The 24849-nt window shown below is 40.0% G+C and overlaps 1 protein-coding gene across 1 annotated transcript in view; it reads right to left on the minus strand.

Moving 5' to 3' along the window:
- The window catches only part of wdr11 (WD repeat domain 11), a 68699-nt gene extending 45064 nt beyond the window's left edge, over nucleotides 1-23635 (minus strand). Inside the window, exons 1-10 of the mRNA XM_085478217.1 lie at nucleotides 23436-23635; nucleotides 22413-22524; nucleotides 21392-21545; nucleotides 21028-21201; nucleotides 20480-20681; nucleotides 14998-15163; nucleotides 12077-12179; nucleotides 11200-11395; nucleotides 10353-10453; nucleotides 7980-8156 (exon numbers count right to left, since the gene is read on the minus strand). Coding sequence (XP_085334343.1) covers nucleotides 7980-8156; nucleotides 10353-10453; nucleotides 11200-11395; nucleotides 12077-12179; nucleotides 14998-15163; nucleotides 20480-20681; nucleotides 21028-21201; nucleotides 21392-21545; nucleotides 22413-22524; nucleotides 23436-23521 — 1471 coding nt within the window. The 5' untranslated portion in view covers nucleotides 23522-23635. The remainder of the gene's footprint in view (nucleotides 1-7979; nucleotides 8157-10352; nucleotides 10454-11199; nucleotides 11396-12076; nucleotides 12180-14997; nucleotides 15164-20479; nucleotides 20682-21027; nucleotides 21202-21391; nucleotides 21546-22412; nucleotides 22525-23435) is intronic.
- Nucleotides 23636-24849: the final 1214 nt, after the last annotated feature.

Here is a 24849-nt window from a genome sequence, read left to right on the forward strand (position 1 = left end):
TCTTTATGTCAGTGGCTTCTATCTCCTCCTTTGGCCAGCCTATTATCCCAGCAGGGTACCTGATCACGGGCAGGGCGTACGTGTTGATGGCCCGGATCTTGTTCTTACCATTCAGCTGACTCCTCAGGACTTGCCTGACCCTCTGCAGGTACTTGGTGGTTGCAGCTTTTCTAGCGGCCTCTTCATGGTTCCCATTCGCCTGCGGGATCCCCAGGTACTTGTAACTGTCCTCTATGTCTGCAATGTAGCCTTCTGGTAGTTCAATCCCCTCAGTTCTGACTACCTTCCCTCTCTTTGTTACCATCCGACTACACTTCTCCAGTCCGAATGACATTCCAATGTCATTGCTGTATAGCCTGGTAGTGTGGATCAGTGAATCGATGTCTCGTTCACTCTTGGCATACAGCTTGATGTCATCCATGTACAGGAGGTGGCTGACAACTGCTCCATTATGTAGTCGGTATCCGTAGCCAGTCTTGTTAATGATCTCACTGAGGGGGTTCAGGCCTATGCAGAACAGCAGTGGGGACAGAGCATCTCCTTGGTAGATCCCGCACTTGATGGTAACTTGTGCTATGGGCTTGGAGTTGGCCTCTAGTGTTGTACGCCACATCCCCATTGAGTTCCTGATGAAGGCTCTTAGGGTCCCATTGATCTTGTACAATTCTAGGCATTCCAGTATCCAGCTGTGGGGCATTGAGTCATAGGCCTTCTTGTAATCAATCCAGGCAGTGCACAGGTTGGTCAGTCTGGTCTTGCAGTCTCGGCTGACTGTTCTGTCTACCAGTAGCTGGTGTTTTGCGCCTCTGGTATTCTTGCCAATCCCTTTCTGTGTCCCGCTCATGTATTGACCCATGTGCCTGTTCATCTTAGCCGATATGATGCCTGACAGGAGCTTCCATGTAGTACTGAGGCAGGTTATCGGTCGGTAGTTGGAGGGGACCGGTCCCTTCTTGGGGTCCTTGGGGATCAGGACCGTCCGACCTTTGGTTAGCCATTCCGGGTGTCTCTCGTTAACTAGCAGCTGGTTCATTTGTGCTGCCAGACGCTCGTGGAGTGCAGTCAGCTTCTTTAGCCAGTAGGCGTGAACCATGTTGGGCCCTGGTGCTGTCCAACTCTTCATACTGGAGACCCTTTCTTGGATATCTGCCACTGTGACTGTGATGGTTACTGGACCCTGTTCAGGGAGGTCGCTGTGGTCTGCCCTCAGATCCTCTAGCCACTGAGCATTGCCGTTATGGGTTGCGTCCTTCTCCCATATGCTCTTCCAGTATTGCTCCGTCTCCAGCCTTGGTGGTGCTGTTCTCTTATTGTTCCCTTGCCACTGAGAGTACACCTTTGCTGGTTCTGTGGAGAACAGCTGGTTTATTCTCCTGCCTTCTATCTCTCTGGTGTACCTCCTCAAGCGGCTGGCCAAGGCTGTGAGTCTTTGCTTGGCAGTTTCCAAGGCCTCAGGTATGGACAACTTGCTGTATTTCTTAGGCACCTTATTTGTCGCACCTTTCTGCAACTCCGTTAGTTGGCTAACCTCCCTCCGTGCTACTTTGATCTTGCCCTCTAGCCTCCTTCTCCATGGAGGGTACTGCCCCTTGTGGCTGTTCAACTTGTAGCCAAGCATCTCACTGATCACTGCTGCCGTATTGTAGATCAGCTTGTTAGTGTCGGTAATCGTGGTTGTAGGTATTGCCCGTAGTGCTGCATTAACATCATCTAGCAGACCTTCTGAGGGTACTTCACGTAATCTTGGTAACCGGCTATGGGGGATCCAGGTTTCAAGCTTGGCCATGATCCTATTTTTGAGGTCAGTTCCTCTCGCACTCAACTCTCCTATCGCACTTGGGGCTACGTACCCAATCTCGGGTGGGGGTGATGATATCGCCCCCCTGACCTGGCGTCCTGACTCCTCCTTGCCGTAGCATTTGTGTTGTACCTCGTCAATCTCTAGCTGTGAGAGCAGTCCCTTCTTTCGAATGTTGGAACACTGTGCTACTAGTTGTTTCGCCGTCATTGTGGATGTTGGGTCTCGAAGAATGAAAAAAAATAAATAAATAAATAATATATATATATATATATATATATATATATATATATATATAGAGTAGGGGTGCAACGATACACAAAATTCACGGTTCGGTTCGATACTTTGGTGTCACGGTTCGATATTTTTTCGATACAAAAAAAATGTTCATGCCTTTTTAATTTTTCATTTATTAAAATTATAAATTTATATTTTAACTCAAAAGTACAGTTTTTAAATTTAACCCTAACCCTTGTGCGTGTTTTTTATTTTGACAGCGAATGCGCACCTGCGGACCACTTATGTGCAGCCCTGGTTATATAGTTCGTCATATCGCAGCCACAGAAATTATTTTGTCCATGAAACCATAAAGCTGCACTTTCTTTTTGCCTTATAGTCTGATTTGTCATAACTTCTCCGTTTTGTGGTAAGCTTTTCTTTGGCTGTCACTTCTTCACCCTGACCTGTCTTATTTGGCTCAGCAGAACTAAAATATATATGCTGCTGGTTTTACACACGCACTCACATAAGCTCAGCGATTCTCTGCGCAATCAACCTCTCACATGTTTAAGCTTGCTGTGGGAGATTTCACTTGTCATGTTTGCATAGTAAGCTAACGATTAATAAGACGATGTCAGAGGAATTGGTGCGCAAATTATCATCACTCACAGATCAGTGCTGTCGCTCTCTATACACAGTTCGCATGATTGCAAAGTGAAAGCAAAAAAACAAGCGCAAATTCAAACGCGATTTCAATATGTCACATATTGACAGTGGCTCACAGATGCCAATGACATAATTACCCAGCTACATTTCTGAAAGAATGCAAAAGCATTGACATATATTTTTCCTTCCTACAATAGCCCGACGGGCAGGGCAGAGATAGATTTTGGTAGCCCGACTGAAAAAAATCGCTAGCTCCAGGACGTCGGGCTAGCGATATTGCAAGCCCTGTATCTGATTGAGGAATCACTCATCTTTGGAAAAGAGAGTTTATTACAGAGAAATGTCTCTTTCCAAAATAAAAGCTATACTATCCGCTTCTTCTGGGCTATATTCTCAGCAGCATAAGGAGAATCATGTGCTAACAGCTGTCTAAATGACTCGGCTAAAGTTAGTAGCATGCTTGCTTTTTTTTGTCTGCTTCCACTTGTCTTTGCACTAGGATGATGTCGGCGTAAATGTGCAGTCATATTCGCTGTGTTCCCACTAGTGCTTTCAGGTTAATCTCGTTGAAATGACCTTAACGCCACAACACGGCAAATCTCCGTTAACGAGCTACCGCCGATCGCTCCGTGCATGGGGCTAGACGGCCAACACGTTAACGAGCTAACTGCGCTAACACACTAGTTCACACCAATGTAATTGAGCATTGCATGGCACATCCAACATACTGTTTTACTTTAGTCCATGACTCGCTTACCTTCAGGGTCATACGTCACATGAAAACCAAAATAATTCCAAACGCCAGATCTGAATGAGGTTCAATTTGCCTGTTGCAAGGAGAGCTTAACTTCTGTCTCGCTAGCTTGCCCTGCGCTCTTCCTTCTGACTATGCTGTCTGTGTTGAGCGCTCAGTGGATCTGCGCTCGACAGTGCAGCCTAGGCGGAGTAGTCGAACACAGATTCACTGAGCGCTCAACACAGACAGCATCGTCAGAAGGAAAATTGATAAAATAAATTACAAATGTTGTATTGTTCGATACATATGCGTACCGAACCGAAAGCACTGTATCGAACGGTTCAATATCGATACGAATATCGTTGCACCCCTAATATACACACATACATATAAATAAATAGCTGCTGCTGTATATATATATAGCTGTATATATATATAGCTGCTGCTATCTGCTTAAACATGCAACAGTGAGGTGACATGCATATTTTGTGCTAGTTTGTGCTTATCTTCAGGTCACTTTTGATCAGGACATGTCCTTCAATGAGCATATTAAGCAAATATGTAAGACAGAGTGATGCCGTAAACCTAGTTCATTCATGACTTGTAGGCTAATCAATTACAATTAGACTATTGTAATTCATTATTATCGTCAGGTTGTTCTAAAAGTTCCATAAAAAGCCTCCAGTTAATACAGGGACAAGAGAGAAGGATCATATTTCTCTCAGATATTTTTTCCTGTTAAATCCAGAATTGAACTTTAAATCCTTCTCATGAACTATCAGGTCTCATCATATCTTAAAAACCTCATTGTCCTTTCTTAACCAAGCACTTCGCTCTCAGACAGCAGACTTACTCGTGATTCCTTGGATAGTAGAATAAAAGTAGAATTGCCTCAGCCTGATAGCTGAGGCAGAGGCTTCAGCTATCAGGTCCCTCCCCTGTGGAGCCATCTCACAGTTTGGATTTGGGAGACAGACACTCTCACTCTCTATGTAAGAACAGACACACTGAGCACTTCTCCATTCACCTCTTTTCCCTTTCCAGGTGTTTAGAATGGAATGAAAATATTATTATCCCACATTGGGGATTCACGATTTTCTGTTGTTGTTGTTTATTTACCACTGCAAGATGTCATTACTTTTTCATCTTCTTTCTCTCTCAGTCTGTGTTTTGCCTGTCTCCCTATGCTTTTTTTTTTTTTTTTTTTTCCTGCCCCCCCGCCCCAACCAGTCACGACAGATGGCTGCCCCTCTCTGAGCCTGGTTCTGCTCAGAGAGGTTTCTCCAGCCCACCTTCACGCGGTCTTTGCACATAGGGGGTCATTTGAATGTCTGGGTTTTCTCCAGAATGCTGTAGGGTCTTTACCTTACTGTGTAAATCACTTTGCAGTGACTGTTATTGTGATTTGGTGCTATATCAATAAACCTGAACTGAAATGTATTTTCTTTATTAACTCAGAGTTTGAAAAATACAAGCAGTGGAAGCATTTGGCACACTTGCTACACTTGTGAGGCTGAGCCTCTGTGTGAATAAGGTGATAACAATTCCAATCTCATAAATACAGGGAACTTTCCCACATTGGTTACAGCAATGCTGTTTCTCTAGAGTGTGGATAGACTGATCCAGCTGTTATTCACTGAAAACATCTTCACACTCATCATGAGGTCTGTCCGGATATTTTCAGCTGTGGTTCTGTGAAGCAAACAGAGATGGACAATTTAAAAAAAAAAAGCCAGTCATAACAGTGTAGTAAGATTAGCAAATCACACAGGAAGAGGTCTCCTGACGCACAGAAAAACTGGGCATGGTAGAAGTGAAACATTAAGTCAATTATCTTTTGATAACCTTTTGAAATTTTCTATAAAACTAAAAGAATGTCTGTGCCCGTACCTGACAGTAGCAGCAGCTACATCCGAAACGAACTGAATAAGGGGCTTTCTGTCTTAAAAAACAGAAGAAAAAAAATGGCACAGTCGGATTGTGGAATTTATTGCTCAGGGCAGTTCTCAGGGGTTCTGAAATCACAATATTATATATATATTACTACTCATTCTGGACGCCTTATAAATATAGGCAGGTACACACTGGTCTCTAGTCTGTAGTATAAAGCGGTATATAACAACTATCACTTAAGATTCTGTGAATAATAATAATAGTGAATAAGAGCTTTTTCTTTAAGTATTAGCTGCTTTAAGGAAATACGAGTTATCTGTGGGATGCAATCAGTGCACTGGGGCCAAAATAAGATCACTTTAAGTGTTACAACTGCTGTTGAGCCCTTTTGTAATGACATTACAATAAAATGTCTTTATAGCTAGGGCTGGGTATCGTCACTGATTTCTAGAATCGATTCAATTCCGATTCACAAGGTCCCGAATCGATTCGATCCACGATTCGATTTAATTCGATTCGAATCTGGGAAATTTTGACAGTTAGAAATATTATAATTCAGATCAGTACATTTACATATTTTTGTATCTATTAAAAGGAAGCTGACACACGCAAGACTTTATCAAAGTTGTGAGCATCACAGCAGAGGCCTTTGTGTCAAAGTAGCTGAAGATAAAACACAGAAAAACATGAAGGTGATTTTCCTGGCCTGGGATTTTATAAAAATAATCTGCAGTACATCAAAAACGAAAGAAAACCATTAATCAACACATGAACATTACCTCTGAAGTTACAGCAGTTTTATTACAGACACGGCTAAGCGTTTTGCATTTTGCTTAATTTTAAAAAGTTTAAAGTTGTTCAATATTGAACGGCAGAAATCAGGTTTACTTTTCGGAAGTAAGTAAAAGGGAAAAAAAAAACGTCGGCCGACAGCGCTGTAAACAACGGTAGACTTGTGCGTAACAAGCAAGCGAATAATGCAGGGGAGAGAGAGAGAGAGAGAGAGAGAGAGAGAGAGAGAGAGAGAGAGAGAGAGAGAGAGAGAGAGAGAGAGAGAGAGAGAGAGAGAGAGAGAGAGAGAGCCCCCGCGGATCAGAATCAGCGAGCTGTCGGCTTTCAGCCCCGACCGTCAGCTGAGAAAGGCGACATCTCACTGATTCTGATCCGCGGGTTGCGCTGTGTGTTTACGTCTTTGTGCAGAAGCCGTGTACCTGCTCTCATTTACTGTCTTAGCTGTTTGGTGGTTCTTGAAATTTTGTGATCTTTCACCTGAGATTCTGGCATTTCGGGCAAAATAAATTAATATTAAAAAATCGATTCAGGATTTTAATGAATCGATTTTACGTTATCCAAGCCAGAATCGATTTTAATCGATAAATCGATTATAAAAACCCACCCCTATTTATAGCTACTAAATGCCAACAGAAGAAGCAGAGATGGAAATTTTACACACAGTAAATATTCGTTAAAGAACTTACATCCGTGAATTATATCTGTTTTTTTTGTTGGTGTGAGTCTTCTATCAGGCATTCCTCCATCTTTAAATCCCCTCTGGCATAAACAAACAGAAATAATAAAGACGGTAAAATGCTAAAACACTGCAGCAACAACGGCAATTGCATTAAAAATCATCACCTAAACATGTCAATGAAAATTCATCTGACCTTTATAATTGAAAAAAACAAAACCTAATAATGAAAAGATTTTTGTAAGTAGCAATAAGAAAGCTAATCCAGGTAAATAGTAAACAGAGAAACAATACATAGGCCTTCTATCCATTTTCTTTTTAAATAACTGCCGCTTGGACATTTAGAAAAGAATACATAAAAAATAAAACTATTTATGCCACTTTTATGCACTTCTACGGTAAAGCCCTCCACGCTATAGAACATCAATTACAAATTAAATGAACTAAAGAAAGCTTGTTTTCTTCTTACCATTCCAGTTTCGATGATGTTTAATTATCGTCTGCAGTCAACATGCATCTTCACACAGAGACGGGAGGTTTGAAAAACGCAGCACTGGTTTCCAAGGTAACCAAAGGTGAATCCGGTTTGAGTTACAGAAGCGTTTTAAAAAAAAATGAACAAAAGCTACAAAGGAAGAATATGTCCCCGAATAATAGAACCAAAGTCCTTTTTCGCTCCTCAGTGGGCCGCGAACTCTGTCTCAAATACCAAAGTGCTCGTCAACATTAACTTACCCAGCTTGACAATTACTCACAATACAGTCAATGTTTAAATGTTTTGCCACCATTAATTTACAAATGCTTTGACATCTAATTCACTTGGTTGTGTATCAAGGACTTGTCAATAACAGTAGGTAATGATGATAAAACAGTAGCAGTACTGTGTTGAAATCTTTTGTGGACTTGTAGGACTGCCAATGTGAACTCAAAAGAAAGCAAATCGAACGTATACAGTTCAACAAAAACAGGACATTTAGACTAGAATTCGCTGCATTTACAGTTTCTGCAGAATTTACCAACGTTCCGTAAAATTTACTGTTACGTGGTTGTTAATGATTAAATAATGATATAACAAATCAATAGTTTTTGTTTTCCCCCCCCAGAAAAACAGAAACCTCATATGCCAGTGGTAGTGGCTCATTTGTCATAAAGTTTTGCAGAATTGCGTGACTGTGAGTAACTGGTTTCCTATTACCTACCTACAGCCAGAAGGGGTTGATAGTGGTTGATATTTTTGGTGGTAAGAGGTGGACACATTCGGATGGCAAATGGTGGCAGTGGCAGACCAGACAGCAAACCGGTTAGCAGGAACTTCAGCTGGACTTCTTGCTGGTGGGAAGATGTAGGAAGAGTCTCACCGGCTATCAAGGTTTGACCTGGAGATGGAAAAAAAAAAAGATAAAATAAAAAGACAAGACGTCAAGTGTTAAGTTGGACATAATGTGAAAAACTACCTCTTATTTGCTCCTTAAATAATGAAATAACAACAGGTTAGGAAAATCTAACCAAAATCAAGACTTTCTTTCATTATCACTGTCACCATTGTATTCTATCTTATACAGCTCATATGTAGAGGGAAGGCTGTCATTCTGTAAATCAATCACTGTATAACGCATAGACAGCAACAGTGGGTGCTACCATCTGTATGAATATGTTCAACGAAGAAATAAACACAAGCAAAATAAACAAAAAGTCAAAAAAATATAAACCAAATATAAACAGAAGCTTCTTGAGAGCAGCAACATCAACAAGTGAACTGCAATAACAAGATGCTACATTATGTGAAACAAATAGTGTTTGAATACTGTGCAGGAAGTAAATCATCCCAAATCAAGACTGTAGACACCTCGTACTTGTAAGAAGCTTAATAGAAGTCTTTTGAATACAAATTTCAACTTGGCCTTACTGATCTAAAACAAAGCACATGTTTGTCTGAAGTGGAAACGTTGTACACAATGCAACTACAGCTGGAGGCAATAGAAAAGAACTAATATTGGTTATTTCAATGAGCTGTGGACTTAGTTATCAGGCTGAGCAGCTGTAATTATCATAAGAATTTAGTGGTATGTTAAAGCACTAAAGGCAAAGAGTAGCTAGTGCCCTCATCAATTTTAATCAACAATCAATTTTAAATATCAAGAAAACATTTTGTTGGGATGTGGGTGGGCCCTCCGTAATGCGAGTGTCACGACTGGCAGCCAGCACTGGAGTAATGACGTAAAGGTCTCTGAGGTAGCTGAGGAAGCATTCCAATAGTAAGACACCACACTCATGTTATCAGAGAACGGGTGTACGAGATAAGTAACAGCAAGTTTCTTCAATACTTTAAAATCACAGACTGAGACATAGATGTGAAGGCGATTCGCTTAAAATAATTTCATTACTGCACATCAGACTGCGCATTTTAATGCACTGTGAACGAATAATTCATCTTTATCTGTGTATCTGCTGGAGAGCTTTAGTATTCCCCGAGGAACAAACCTTAAATTGTCATTAGCACTTGTTAAATAATTCATTTGGTTTTCTTGATTTCTTTACACTGGAGATGTTTTGTCTTTCAGCTTGGAGTTAGATTCTAATCTTATATTATTATAACTACAAATAAAACAAAAAAAAAAAAACCCAAACAAACAACACTGTGCCTACCATAGATTGCAACAAAGGAAAAATGGTTTTCTAGTTACCAGCTCTTTCCACATCTCAGTGTAATAACAAGCATGTTTTTGTTTTACAGACTATAAGTAACCTGCATGACAGTGATATTTCCTCATAACAAGAGCTTTAGTCAGCAACTGTCAAACAGAGCTACTGCTCCAGGCAGTAGATGGCTTCAGTCTGTGTCTGTGTGTGTCTGTGTGTGTATACATATCTGTATAGATATAGATATATATAGATTAAGGATGAGACAGAAAACCCCTCCCTTCTAATGCCATCCACCTCCCACAGGTCTACCTCCCAATGCAAGTTAACTCTCACTTAATACAAATGACAAACCTAACACACACAAAAATCATCCTATCACAATTTTACATTTACATTCATCTTTTGACAGGCAGCCTTAAATCATCAGGGAGGATAAAGAGAGAGGGTGGAGAGGAAAAAAAGAATTAAATGAAGGAGAGACATCATAAGCAGAAAAGATGAGACAAAAAAAAAAAAAGGGGAAAAAGGGAAAGAGAGGAAGGGCCATGCATCTATGGGACTCTTTGTGCAGAGCTGCTCAACAGGGGAATAAGGCTGGCTTGTGAAGTGCACAGAGGAGAAACCAGCAGTCACACATTAAAGCAGAAACTGAAGGGGTGCCTTGAGGCCCACTCAACTCGCAGAGGTACAATAAAAGATACACTAAGACCTGCAGCATCCACACACAATAATCTAATTCCCTTCATGTTTTTGAGTTTTCACATTTTCTCTCAAAAAAATTACAACCATCCTTCTATGATGAGAATGAGAATGCTTCAGCTGCACCAAGATGTGACATGTGTGACGTTTTGCCTTCCAAACAGCAAACTATATTGTCTGAGATGCGCATTGTAGTGGAGTGTTGATGGTGGTGGTGTGTTTAGGCATACCAATCATGCTGTTAAGAGACAGATCCTGAATCTTTTTCTGGTTTGGACCCAGTGGAGCTCCACAAAATGACACAGGGGAGTAGAGCGGCGACAAACCCGAGCTGTCGTGGAGAAAGAGAAAGAATCATTCACCACATGAACTTCAGAGTGACATAAATGAATAAACACATGCGATATTTCATAAACTGCATACTAATTATATGCATTGCGTCTTAACCTTCCTTAGTTAACTCAGCTTTCCCTTTCAAAACCACCTCACTGAGAATATAATTTATGTCATTATATCAAACGTAAGCTAAAAAACTTTTTAGGAAACATCAGACTGTCAATTTAGAGCACCGCAAAAGAAAACTTCTGCAACTCATTAGCCGTGAAACAGAAAACCCACCTGTCAAGCAAATGAATTCAAACAAGACTATAATAAGAAAATTCCTCACATACTGACGGAAAGCAAAAACTTTTCATCCCTTTTTCATTTAATGCTGTAGATTTCTCTTGTTTGCCCACATTAAATTGGCTTGTTCACAGGCAGGCAGAATTCACTCTGTCTCACGTAGGAACCTGACTTAAGAGAGAAATACAAAACTGTTCTCGACAGCAGCGAGGGAACGCTCCATCAAACGAAAAGACACGTCAACGACAACCAAACCCCTCTGCACAGCCCACCTGAGCCAGTCACGATGAAGACTACATTTAGGTCAGAGGATTATTATTTAAAGTCAGCTTGAGTCACCTTACAAAGTAGTCAACTTTTAACCATTACGTCTAGCTTTCAACTGTGAAATTGTAATGTAACTTTGCAGAATTATTTGGCTTTCTGCATACGTGTGTGTGTGTGTGTGTGTACCTAGGATTGGCAGCTTTGCCGGTGTGGGCTCTGAGCTCCCACAGCATGGCTCTGCCATCGCTGACCATGAGCGCAGCCTTGTTTTCATTGACGGGGCAAATCACCATGCGATATGGTCGGACGGTCTTTGTGACTCGGATGGCGTCACACTGAGAGCGCAGGTCGTACACAAGCTCCTGGACACTCTGTTCTGGGTCTGGGAAACCAAAGGAATAAAGGAAAAATACGACAAAGAATTAGGAAGAGAAAAAATGTACAGCGAGGTCGACATGCAGGAAGAATAGTGGCAGATAAAAACCACATGATGGAAATTGTGGATTGAGAAGGACAAACGAGAGGAAAAAAATACAAAATGTCAAAGTCTACAGAGTAGATGTTCATAATACTGACAACGGAGGGGGGAAAAAGGAAGAAGAATAGGAGTATATACGATTGAAAGAACAATTTTGAGCACATTAAAAGAAAAATAGAGAGCATAGAGAGCTTTACATAGATTTAAGGCAGTAAAAAGAGTAGGTGAGAGATACAAGAGGAAATTTCAGGGAAAAAAAGGAAAATGGGTATAGAGAGATGTGTGTGGAGGAGATAGCAAGGAGAGTAAGTGAGGAAGAGAGAGAGATTCAGCGAGACAATTGCCTCCCATTGGCCTATCACGCTAAGCCAAAGATAAATGAGACAGTAAGGGGCTAAATGCCCACTGGAGCATAGGAAAAAAGGCTACAGGATCCAATTGCAGTGCAGTTGGCTGAATAGATGATGACTGGGGGATGGAGCACTGAAGTGAGGAGCAGCTTAGGCGCTGAAGTGAGGAGTGAGTAAAGCACAACGGCTATGTGCAGATTGTGAGTGGATACACCATTGTGAAAAGGTTTCATACCCGCTGCTTCCTCAGTGGCAACCGTGGAGCGACAAACTCGTAGTGTGATACAACCATTCTCATGGAGACAGTAGAGGGCGTCTCTCTGAGCACAGGGAATCACCTAAACACAGAGGGAGTGAAAAAAAGGGGATCATGTGTGATTGTGACTTTGCCAAATGTCTATTTGAGACTTAATGTTGAACAGGTGGTGTTTACATTTGCTCTAAGCACTGCATGAATTTGCCAATGTATTTGCTCCACAGCATGAGAACCCCCTAATACACTCATCAAAACCTACATGTGTAAATTTGTTTGGCACAAACAGAGGAAAACAGAGCAGGGGCTAAGCTTCATTAGCTTGTCAGATCTCATGCTAGTCTGAAAAGGAGGGATTTTTGCCAAAGGCTGCTGAGACATACTGATGACGTGATTGGGAAAAATATTATTGTGCAGACTTAAGATGTTATGGCATAGTCATGTTTTATAAATATATGGACAATAAGCTAAGAAGTTGGGAATTCAAAATATTGCCGACTACAGCAGGCAAGATCTATTATCATACAAAAAAATTATCCTGATGATGAGTTGTGCAAATATACAGCAGAATTCATTACAGTTGTACTTCAAGTAATTATTCTACACTTTTACTCTCTCCCCTCACCCCTAACCAGTCGTGGCAAATGGCTGCCCGTCCCAGAGCTTTTGTCGTGCAAAAGAGGAGTTTTTCCTTCGCACTGTCGCAAAAGGGGTCGTCTGATTGCTGAGGCCTTCTCTGTATTATTGTCGGGTCTCTACTTTACAATATAAAGCACTTTGAAGTGACTGCTGTTCCACATTAGCGAGGATAGAAGAAAATTCACATTTCTCGGAGCACAACGGACAACAAGACTGTCATCAAAAACACTGAATGACTTGTTTGCATTTAACAGCTCTGAAAATAGTTTTATCTGAAAGTGCAAAGAAGCAGCAGCATTTTGGGGCCAGTTCTAGCGTTGTATAAATATCAGATCCATTTCTGTGATCCTTTGAATATATTTATTGATGTGTGTGGGCATGTACATCTGTTATTTTATTGTGTAATTCTCCGTTTCATGTGCAGCAGTTTGGTTAACTTTGTTGTTTTAAATATGCTGCATAAAGAAATTTGGACTGGATTTGAATTTTGTGTGTAAAACTATAACATAATAACAATGAAGTGTTCAGTTATTTAAAGCTATCCATATTTTGTATGACAAAAGCCCTACAGAGCTCACCTGGTATGATCTGTAAACAATAAATTCTATTTCAGTGCAGTTCTCATGTTTCTATACCTTATTAACTCATGACAGTAATTAATATATTAACGTTACAGTCACTGGTGAGGCTACATCACTGAACTTTTTTTTGTTACTTCTAACAGATAATCAAATCAAACTACTACCGGTAGTTAAATTCATCTTATTCACAAATATGTGCATTCAGTTGTGATTGTTATTTTGACATCTTCACATTGCTTCTTTTGTTGGCTTTCTGAACGTCTGATTTCATTGAACATACTGTACATTTTAAAACACCTCACTCAATTTATGCCAGTGCACAAAATATTCCAAATACTGAAATGCAAAAACTGCAAGACATCAATCTGCAGCCATTTGAAATCAAAGTAAATCAGCACCTTGTTGAAAATGAACAGATAAACAACAAATTGATGGATTCTGTATTAGTTTGCTATTGATAGATGGAAAAATGACTGTAGGCCATGTTGACCTGACAAACTGGCAACTGCACACTATGTATGCCCCAACCTGACAGTGGAGCCTCTGTACACTCGAGCATAGACCTTTGCTAAACTGTGTCATCAGTCATGCAAATTGGCTGGAAGACAAGCACTTTATAACACTTAGAGAAAGGAGGCGTTGGTCAGACGGAGCCTAGGCAGCTGAGTAATACCCCTTTGCTTCTGCCCCTGGTGACTTTAGATCTTACTCCTTGACTACAAACGCTCATTCTCTACCTTTGTGTTGTTAAACCATAGAGACGTTTATTAAAACAAGATCAGTGACAACCCAAATAAAGTATGATTTATGATAGGACAATAATACAAAGAACAGAGCGCAATTTCACAGAAGCAGAACATGTCATCGACTGCAGAGATGAACTAATAACTGCAAACTGTTCCATGCATGTACATTCAGGCATGAAATTCAACGAGTTTCAAAAAGGCACATTAGGTCTCAAATACAGTAAAACCACTGCCGTGAAAAATAAGGAGAGCTACTCTGAGTAATGACAGGGCAGCACAGTGGTCAATCTTTTGGAGACGGAGAGTAAGTATAGAAAGGGGGAGCGAACGGTGCGACTTTAAGACAGTTTCTGTTCAATTACTGGCACTGGAGCTGTGACAAATCCTCAGTGTAATACCCCCACGGCATTCATCAATTTCCAATTGGAAGTCCAGACTTTAAAAGAAAGTGAATTGGCACCTAAAGGTCAAGTCTGTTGCTGTGGAGAGGCAGTATAAAGAAAAGGGGGACTTTTTCCCCCCTTGTTGCTAATGACTACACAGTCCTGATGTGCAGTTGTCACACCCAATGAGGAGAAACAACTGCAGAGGCGGGTGCAAAGAGTTAAGAACTTTATCATTCGTGGCAGGAGGAACTGTCTTCCTGGAGGAATCATCCATAAAAAAGACAGATTTCAGTAAAGCTCTTCAAGTAAGATGTTGATATATGAAGTTTGTTAAAGCCACATAACACAGCCATCCTTTCACCTAGACCAACTACGGTGTCAGCGCAAAGCAGTTTAAAAAATGTCCTGCACATAACGTCAAGAGTAAGTGATTGGTGAGAACTCAGAGCCTGAAAATTTAATGCTGTTTTAAGGTTAACTTTCATCTCTTCGAGTTTAACCGAGATCCATATTAAAGGGATTTTGCTGCGTATTTTTGCAGCGTGCCTCACCTGGATGAAGGGAACCCCGGAGCGCTCGATGGCCACCACACCCACCGTCTGACTGAGCTCCAGGTCCAGGATCAAAATTTCTCTGGGATAAAGCAGCAGCATGTGGTTTCTCTTCGAAGGTAGGTAGGATAGCTGCAGGCAGTCGTTCAGCGTCACAGCCTCTGCCCTAAAGCATCAGAGAGCAGGGGAATGACAACAATGAGAACAGGAAGTTAGTTAAAACGGGCTGACACTGAAACTGAGAACAAACTAGATGGAATGGTAAATAATAAACTATCAATCTTTATTGACAAAAAGACTTTCTTTAATCCAAGGATTAAGCATGTCCTGGAATTGCCTGTTTTCTCGTGTTGTTTACGGCGCAATTTAATGGACACAAAAGATGAAAAATGCAAATTACGATGACTAGAAATGAGGGTTAGATAATATACCGCTCAGTAAGTCAGTCTTATTCTCCAGATAAATCAGGATATAATGAGACTCTGCTGTAACAACAACACATGCATATGAAAAATGCAAATTCCATGCAAACCAATATGACGCTAGATTTAAAATTCAATATAAAATATAAAAATCTCATTTCTAAGGACAACTTGATATTTATTCATGTCTTCCCAAATAGAAGCTAGAATGAATGACTTATTATTGTTGGTTGGCTGATGAACTAAGCAGGTACTGTAAGAATTGCAAAGAATTTCCTTTACGTTACTTTTGGCTGCTCTGATTTGTTATTCACAGCGACTTCTTTCATGTGTGACCAAATTAATGACAGGTACTATTATCTGTGGCGGCAACCAGTTTTGATCTCTCCGTATCACAGCAAAGCGGTCACAGGTACTTCTGTTCAGTACAGTTCACTCAAGAAGGAAAAAGAGACGATTTGGACTGAACTTACGAGCAGGTCTACAGCCATAACTCATTCCAACAGCTGAATTCCTCTAGGTCACGGCAAGATCAAATAAAAGAGAGACAAACCTTATAACACAATGGAGATCATTATCATCTGGGGAAAGTGTAACAGATAAAATAGACTCAGTAGGGGAAGCTTTAGGAGTTATTGAGATAAATTACACTTTTAGCAGCTTACTGAAGTCAGAAAAGAAAGAGATAGAGGCTAAAATGTCTGAGTCACCAAAGGCAGAACATCAGAAAGGAGCAGACCTTAGATTGCAAGCAACAGATCTTCAGAGAGAAATGAAAAAAGAAAAAAGGGAGAAAAGGGAAATAAAAAAAACTGCAGCCCTCAAATATTCAGCTCTCCAATTACCAAAACATCACACGCCCTTCTCGCTCTCTCAGTCGTTGTTATGAATAAGACATGAAGGCTACAGCGGTCAGAGGATCACACACAGTTACATATTGCTAAGTACATACACATATGTGTGCTCACGCAGTGAGTTTGCTATCAAAGACGCAGGACATTTGATAGCAAAGGTGGATGCCTTTATTAAAGTTTTAAAGCACTCTCAAGGTTCTATTATTTAACTCACCCAAAGGACATTAAAGTCAAATACTGTCTTTATACAGCAGTCACACCACCTTGAGCTTGTTATCTACACAATACAAATTCAGTTTACACACACACTGGCAGCTGCTGGAGATGATACAGCAGAAAACTGAACTGATGCTCACACTGTGGGACAAAACAAACAAACAAACCACAACCTAAAATACTTCTATAACAAAACCTGTCCATTTCAGTTGGTCACGTCACTCCATTACTGATCACTCGTGATTACATTTGTACATGTCTGTGAATGACCGGGTTCTCTTTCATGTTATGTTGTTTCTTTTTCGATTGCTCTCACACTACCTGCAGCCGAGCTTCAAATAAAACTCGAGAGTTTGTAGTGTTTGGAAGCAGGTGTTGCATGTGTACATCACCACAGTACAAAGCCATAAATCACACCTCTAAGACTGAAGTGAAGACTGAGCTTGAACAAAAGTCCTCAATTATCCATTTATTATCCAGCCACAGCTGCCCTAAAGAAACAGTGTTGGGAATAAGTGGTTGAATGTTTGCTTGATTAACCTCTGATTTTGAAATAAGTCCAGTGTGCAGTCGCAGGGCAGCATCATACTGCCCTGAAACCTGCGAGCCGGCATTAACTGTGCATTTGTCGGTGTGGGTAGCGACTGTTCATCGAATGTGTCCAAATCAAGAGATTCAGTTTCATCCATTTTTGATCAGCATTATGAAGAGCAGCTACAGTCAGACAGAACCCCCAACTCATCGGTAAGATAATTAACTTTGCTATTCCCTGTTGTGTGGAAAACTACTCGCTCTGCACACAACATGATTTCAGATGAAGCCATGAATTTAAAAAAGGCCTGATTATTCAGACTTACTGCTTTTATCAAAATCATTATGATTTTTTCATAATCATAAGAACTACAACTTCAAGCGTCTTAGTGAATTATTTAGATTTTTTTTTTAAATCTAACTTATAAATATTTCTGTCAGTTTAAAAGAAAACATACATTAGTCGACATTGCTCTGTATATGTAATAGTATAGCTGGCTTCATTTTGATATATGAACCAAATCTCTAGTGGCTAACACCCAGATTAATGGCTCCCTGATGGGACACTAATGCACACAATACCATACTGTATTCAGTAAGTTTCTGATAACGCTGTGGGAGAACAGTCTTGTTTAAATCCTCCATTTATCACCCACAAGCAGACAGAACCGGCGAGAGTAGAGACTGTAGACAAAGGCGAACTGAAGGAATACAGCATCCTGGATAGCAATTACACACAGTTAAAGGTGAGGAAGGAAGTTGTCACACATGGATAGAAGACTAAAACAGACAAAATGAGAAAGGCACGAGAGAATAAAGACAAGTAAGATTAATGGAGTGTTTGTTATCAGAACTGGCTTGGTGGGTGGACAGAGAGACTGGGGCATGCTGCTATAAATAACCTGACAGTCACAACCACTCCAGCAGGAAGCTGCCAGCACATCAAACACGTCTACAGCTCATGCAACTTTTTCTAAATTAGCGCTTATACAATTTATCAAGTTTGTCAACTAATGGAATAAGAAGCCAGAAGAAGTACATCACTACTTCTGCTGCGTTTCAGAATTAAAAATCAATGTAGCAAATATGCCAAGTGATCAAATCCTTCCTTATTCTCTTGAGAAATGCTTCTCCCGGACCCTTGACTTGATTTAGCATCTGATCTAAGTTTAAAGAGGAATCTCACTGCTGTGCTGGAGAGACAGTTACATCAAAACTAGGTCATCTATGTAGTGAAAGGTGCTGTTCCTGTTTTGATTTTTTTTTCTGCAATGACCAAAGAAAAAAGAAAACAAACCAAACATAAAAATAGACCGTGTTAGTCCATACTGCTGTCAACAAAAATGCTCCGTGACCTGCTTCTTACAGTGTTGCTTGTCGGGCCATTTTTATTGGTTAGGCTTGAAAAAGTGTCTGGAATACTTCTCTTGTTCACATAATTTGGAGGAGCTTTGCTGTCGAATGAACAGGGAGGTCTCAGGTCAGTGCGGAGTAAAATATACTCTACAGAAAGACCAATCGGCCACAACATTAAAACCACTGGCAGGTGAAGTCAATAACATTGATTATCTTGTTACACTGAGTAAGGGTGTGAGAAATTAAACAGCAAGTGAACTGCCAGTTCTTGAATATGATGTCCTGAAAGCAGAAAACGGGCAAGTGTGATCTTAGTGACCTTGATGGGGGCAAGAGTGTGATGAAAATAATAATGCTGGCTATGACAGAAAGGAGGCAAAATACAGAGCTCACTGTATATAGGCATGCATAACAACAGCCTGGTCTGACTGCTCATGCTGACCCCTCTTCACAGAAGAATGAATGTGAGAACTGGACCGAGGAGAAGTGGTTCTGGACTCACACGTCAAAATTATTTTAGATCAGGAGCTATTAATATTCCTCAAGCTGTCATGTGAGAAACTACATCAATAATATCAGACAATAAAAATGTGAAATAGGCATAAGAAGAGAAAAGACTTTATCACCATTTAATCAACATTTCCAAAACTAAGTGTGAACAAAAATGCGCATTTTTGGGCTAATGTTGTTTAAATTTGTATAAATCTGTTCACATGCGAGGGCAGATCCAAAGAGAATCAACATCTTCTCTGACAATGGCTCTTTTTCCTCCTTGAGAAAATACAAACAAATCCAGGAGTAATACTGATTTAAAGTGCTCTCCCAGCAATGAGTCAGATTGAGCAGGTCAATCGCTGTTTTGATCAAATAATACATATATAAATAAAACTTAATTGAATTTCACATTCTTTTGATAGCTTTCGTTGTAAACCTCTTCACAGATTAAAATATAAAAACTCAAAATAAACTTTCGTAAATGTAAAATAACTGGATAAAACTTTACAGTCAGTTTGATCATTCAGTGTTTTGCAGGTACGACAGGCACTGACTTGATATTAGGCAGCTGCTTTTAATGTTGTGGCCAAACAGTGTATGCTTCCAGCCCTGTACATTACAAAGACTGGTTAGTAACTGAGATTTAGTTCATATGACAGTAAATAAACCTTGGTGTTTACTTAGAAATCATATCATACGTTACAATCAGAGAAACATCACTTCTATCATGTAACAGTGATAACTATGACTGCCTTAAGTCAGTCCTCTTAAACCAGCCTTTTTTGCGCCACGGGCAGGTTAAATGTCAGACAATATTTCCACGGACCGGCCTTTAAGGTGTCACGGATAAATACAACAAAATAAAATGATACGACCAAGACAAAACCTGTGGTATTTTTGTAAATATAATAATAAACGCAAATTCACTGTGGAATTGTGTAACTTTATTAGCAGCATCCTCCTGAAATGCATCAACAACATTGAGAGTAACATCCTTCTCCTTGCCCCTAATACTCTTTGGTCGCTATGGTAACGTGTAAATATTTCTTTCAAAATAAGACACACAACTACAACACGGGAAAAGACCCAGAGAAACAGAGTTAACGATAAAAAAAAATCCCGAAAACCATAAATTTCACACCCGAGCCTCATCTCTAGCGGGCCTGGTACCAAACAACGGGGTTGGAGACCGCTGTCTTAAACCGATAAGACTTTGTAGTTTACTTTGAACAACAAGAGACAAAAAAAGGGAACTGAACAACATTGAGCCATAGCATTTCAATAAAACATGACACTGAAAGGGTGACATAACCTACAGGAAGTTTGATTTAAAAACTGACTTAACTATTGAAACAAATATATTCCACAGATTATCCTTTAGCACCTACATAAGTGTTGAGATGAAATTCAGACATTTATTAAAATATTAACATGCTGTACTGTATGAAGATCTTGGCTTTTCAGTAAGTAACGTCTTAAAAACCATACAATACATAAGAGTTCATTAGACTTGTTAAACTTGAAACAACAGTCTATGTGTCTAAAAAGAAGGATCCAAAATATTTTAAAATAAAGTCAGGGAAGGAAAATTAATTTAATTTCACTCACGTGGGCTTTTCATTGGTAATCAGCACTTTGACCTTGTTAAGGGCCTTCTTGGCACCAGTAGGGGCCGGAGCTGTTGCAGGTGCAGGTTTGGTATGCGCTGGGCTCGCATGAGGACTGGCAATGTAGACCTTTTTGCCAGCGCTGCCTGGGGGTTTGGAGTAAGAAAAGTCTGTGATGAAGACGATCCCTTCACTGGTCAGCACTGGATAGGAGAAAAAGGACAGAAGAATATTATAAAGATTCATTTGCCAATAAGAGATGGTCAGATGTCAATATTCTGTTTTCAATTTGCCATCTGTTATTTGTGAAAGTCTCTGCTTTGACTTATCTTTTTCCACAAAAAAAAAAAAAAAAAAAGAAAGAAATACCACTGGTTAAATTGTTGGCATCACAGAATACCAGTCACATGCTTTCAGATATAAGATATGTTCAACCATACTGCAATAAACAGTAAATTTAAGAGATGAAGCATGCCCTGTGTATGTGGGTGGCAAAGTGAAAAATTCGAAGGCTTTGTTAGTCTTTTGGTAAGTATTTTGTTCACCTACATGCCATGTTGGAAGGGTCAAAAGGGTCAAAAGAAAAGGAGAGGATATTCTCAGCGTAGCTTTTTTTCCACAGTTTGGTGCCTGTGTCTCCATTCCACAGAACAATGTAGTTGGGAGGATGGACAGCTAACAAGAGATCACGAGATGCATCCTGATTCCACAGCCACTCCAAGTCTGACAGAGGGAGCGAGCAAAACAGAGAAGAGGAGGTGAGAATGGAAGCGTAGTGCGCACCAGCAGGAGTGGCAGTAACAGCGTCCTAATGAAAACAAATAGTCAACAGCAAACCATCGGCTCAGTGTCTCTTCTTGGCAGGACTGCCACTGAGCTGACAAACATGTTTGGTGTCTTGAAGCTGTCTTACCCCCGATAGGTTTGGAGTGCTCCTGTATCTCACAGTGGGCTGTGCCGCTGACCACATCCCACACTATAATCTTCCCCGAGGCATCTCCCGAGGCCAACCGCAGACAGTAGGGTGAGCTCAAGTTGTGGTAGTAATTTTCCCTGGACCATTTTACCTTCCAACATAAAACACTAATTGAGTCTCTGGGAGGAATATCAGGTAAAGCTGTAAGCCTTCTACATTTGTTGACAGAATGCTCAGAAAGTCAACAACAGAAAAGAAAAAAAAACATTTTTATGATTTATATCGTTATCAGACGATAGAATTCTTATATCGGAATATGAGATTTTGGTCATATCGCACAGCCCTACACTGAAATGCACATTTTATATGTGAAATAACAAATTACTCCACATACAAGATGGTGTTTAAATAATTGATTATGTCTGTCTATTTGCTCCCAGGTAGGCATGCCCTTTACTGTAGGTACTTCTTTTTCTATTTCCCTTTTTCCTTCATTCAGCAAGTTCTCTTATGTCAGGCTGGGTGGTGAGGAATAGCTTGTTGCTGTGGCAGCGGTGCTTTACAAGATTAAAGTGTTCTTTATAGTGAAGAATGAAAGGCCCGGATTGAGCCCAGGCACTGATAATCACTGTAGAATTTATTGCCCATTATTTACTCTTCTCTTCTACAACACACATGCACGCGCACACGGACCCAAACAAAATGACTCTCTGTCAATGCTCTGTGTTGCAGGTGTTGGTTTACAAGAAGCAGAGAGAGCCAAAAGTACTCCACTCAAGGTCACACAATGCTAACATTAATACTGTGAGACATAAATAATACAACCCCACAAGGTGTGTTCACTTTGTAGCCTCATTAGTGTGCCTTTTCTCCAACGGCTTAACTTAGTGGTATATATTAAATCATATTCTGAAGTCTATGGAGCAGAGGCGCAACAGTGAGTCAATTAATTTGTGTAATTAAACAGCAATTATGTTGTGGAGGGAAACAATTAAGCCAATTTACTTCTCAAACTCACCTTGACCACATTTGCCTTGTGTCTCTCCAGCACCTGGATGGTCTGGGCGGTCTTAGGATCAATTATGAGAATACTGGAGTGACATCCCTGAGCTATGAGCCCCTGCCAGCCCCTACAGACCACGTTAGCAAGGCAGAATAGGAGGAAGAGGAAAGAAACAGATGAAAGATACGTGAAATGGTTTGGGATGTGAGACATTGATGTACAAAAGATAACATATGATTCAGACTGTGAACTCTGGACATTATGAATTTAAACTTATGTTTCCAGTCAGCCTGACGCTTAAGTGCACCCTCTCCAGTAAACACAGAATTATTCAACAACTGTGTCTGCATTCTGATTTCTGTGCTTTCCACTCCATGTCTAAATTCATCTTCTTTCCGTGTCCGTACAAGACGTGCATGCATATTTGCCTGGAGTGCATCCAGACTGCAAAAAAATCAAAGCTCAATGACACAACAAATTTCAAAATTCAAACATAACTTGAAGCTAAACTTTCAGTTCCAATGACAAAAGCTGCCAGTGCAGAGACTGTACTATATGCTACAACTACACAAGGTAATTTATCTCATATGATGCGTACATAAAGTTAAATATTCACAAGGACAGTTCTCTTTTTAAATATGTCTGGTGAAAAGCAAAAATAGCTTTAGAAGCAAATGTATCATATTTAGGTTCATGTATGCGAAATTAAACTTTGGCACTATGCTGCTCTAATCTAAAGTTTGATCACGCGAGTCCGACTGCCTTGACAGTCTCTGCTGGATTGCTGTGGAGGATGAGGCATTAGAAATTCATCAGGCCCGACAAAATGTCACATGACATTGCACAAGAAATATATACCCCGCATGTTTGTGAGCTCAATGACAAATTATCAGTGGCCGTTCACGCTGACAACTTTACATGCAGCAATAAAGACAAGCCACGAAACTGACACAATGCAAACATCAGTTCCTTAACGTTATCTGTCAGTCGCGTATTCAATTAACCAAATTATGCTAGCAGCAGAGAAGCGGTACTCACCAATCTACGGCGGTTTTATTCTGCAAATTGAGAGTGCCAGTTAACGTCCGAGCCGCGAGTTTAATGTTGACGGTGTAAGGAATCATTGCTCTTCCTAAGAATTTCTGCTACGTTAACATTTAATGAGTAAACACTGCTAAAATTAATTAGCTTATCTGTATCGGCTCTGTTGTGAATATTAACAGGAAGTGAAATGGTGTTTCTAAATAGGATGCCGTGTAGGAACAAATTCCAGCAACAAAGTTCCGCATTGAATACAACAGTACTATCCCCCACCCCACCACCGCCAAAAAAAGAGAGAAAAAGCGAAAAAGAAGCAAAAAAACAAACAAAACAAAACCCCAAAACAAAAAAAAAGTTGTAATATATGTAAATAATAGTTACAGTAAATACTGTAACTGAAAAACATACGGGCTACATTTATTGTTTTAATCCTCCCAAGATTATAATAATAAAAATAAGTCAATAAAATAATAAAATACATGAAATGAAATGAAATCAAAAGTTGCCTAAAATACAAAAGTGAATAAGCCTCAAAACAAACAGACACACAAACAGCTGCTTTCATTTTTCTTTACCAAGTGCTGCATTTATAACACAGAAGATATACCAGTTTCACAGCTGAGACAGACAGACATACATACATATTATACCAGAAAGCTGTTCTCAGCTGCTTATTGACAGAGGGTTGCCTGGTTGCTTGGGCATATTTTCATGCGAGTTGCCATTTCTGATACAACTTCAAAGGGTGTCTCACATGTAAGGTGAGTGTACAAACCACTACACCATGGAGTCCCTTATGGGCAGAAATCTGTGCCATCAGAAACTGAATTTGAATAAGTTCAATTTGAATTTGAATTGCTCAGATTGAATCTGAATTGTAACTTGAATAAATGCTTTTGAAAACTGAATTTGAATTAGTCTAATTTGAAATTGAATTTATGGTTTGAAAATGATCATCACTAAATTGAAATTGAATTTTATACTTTGAAAATGAATTGATTTGCTTTGAAACTGCATTTTATCCTTTAAAAATCCAGCTCTCGAATAATTTCAGTTTCACTTCTCACCATTCAGTTTCAGTTCTACAATTCAATTTCAATTCCAAAATTCAGTTTTTTGGAACTTACATCCGGTTCCGGTTCAAGCGCAGATTAATAGAACTACGTTTTACTAGCGGACCGAAAGTGTTACCGACGGGAATCTACAGCGTCTTGAGCTGAATTAAGACTTCAGAAGTCATTCGTCATGTCGAATGACCAGCGGATAAACTCTCAGGTTGGTAATAAATGTATTACATGTATAAGAACAAGCGTCATGTTAAGAAATGATAGCCGTACAGTAACTTTTATGCTTATTGTAGCTGTTAGCTAAAAACGCTAATTTAGCGTAGTTTGCCCTGAATTCAGCTTTG

The sequence above is a fragment of the Copadichromis virginalis genome, linkage group LG13, assembly GCF_057382275.1.
Source record: "Copadichromis virginalis isolate Kocher_CV1m ecotype Utaka linkage group LG13, C_Virginalis_male_GT1.1, whole genome shotgun sequence".
NCBI lineage: Eukaryota > Metazoa > Chordata > Actinopteri > Cichliformes > Cichlidae > Copadichromis > Copadichromis virginalis.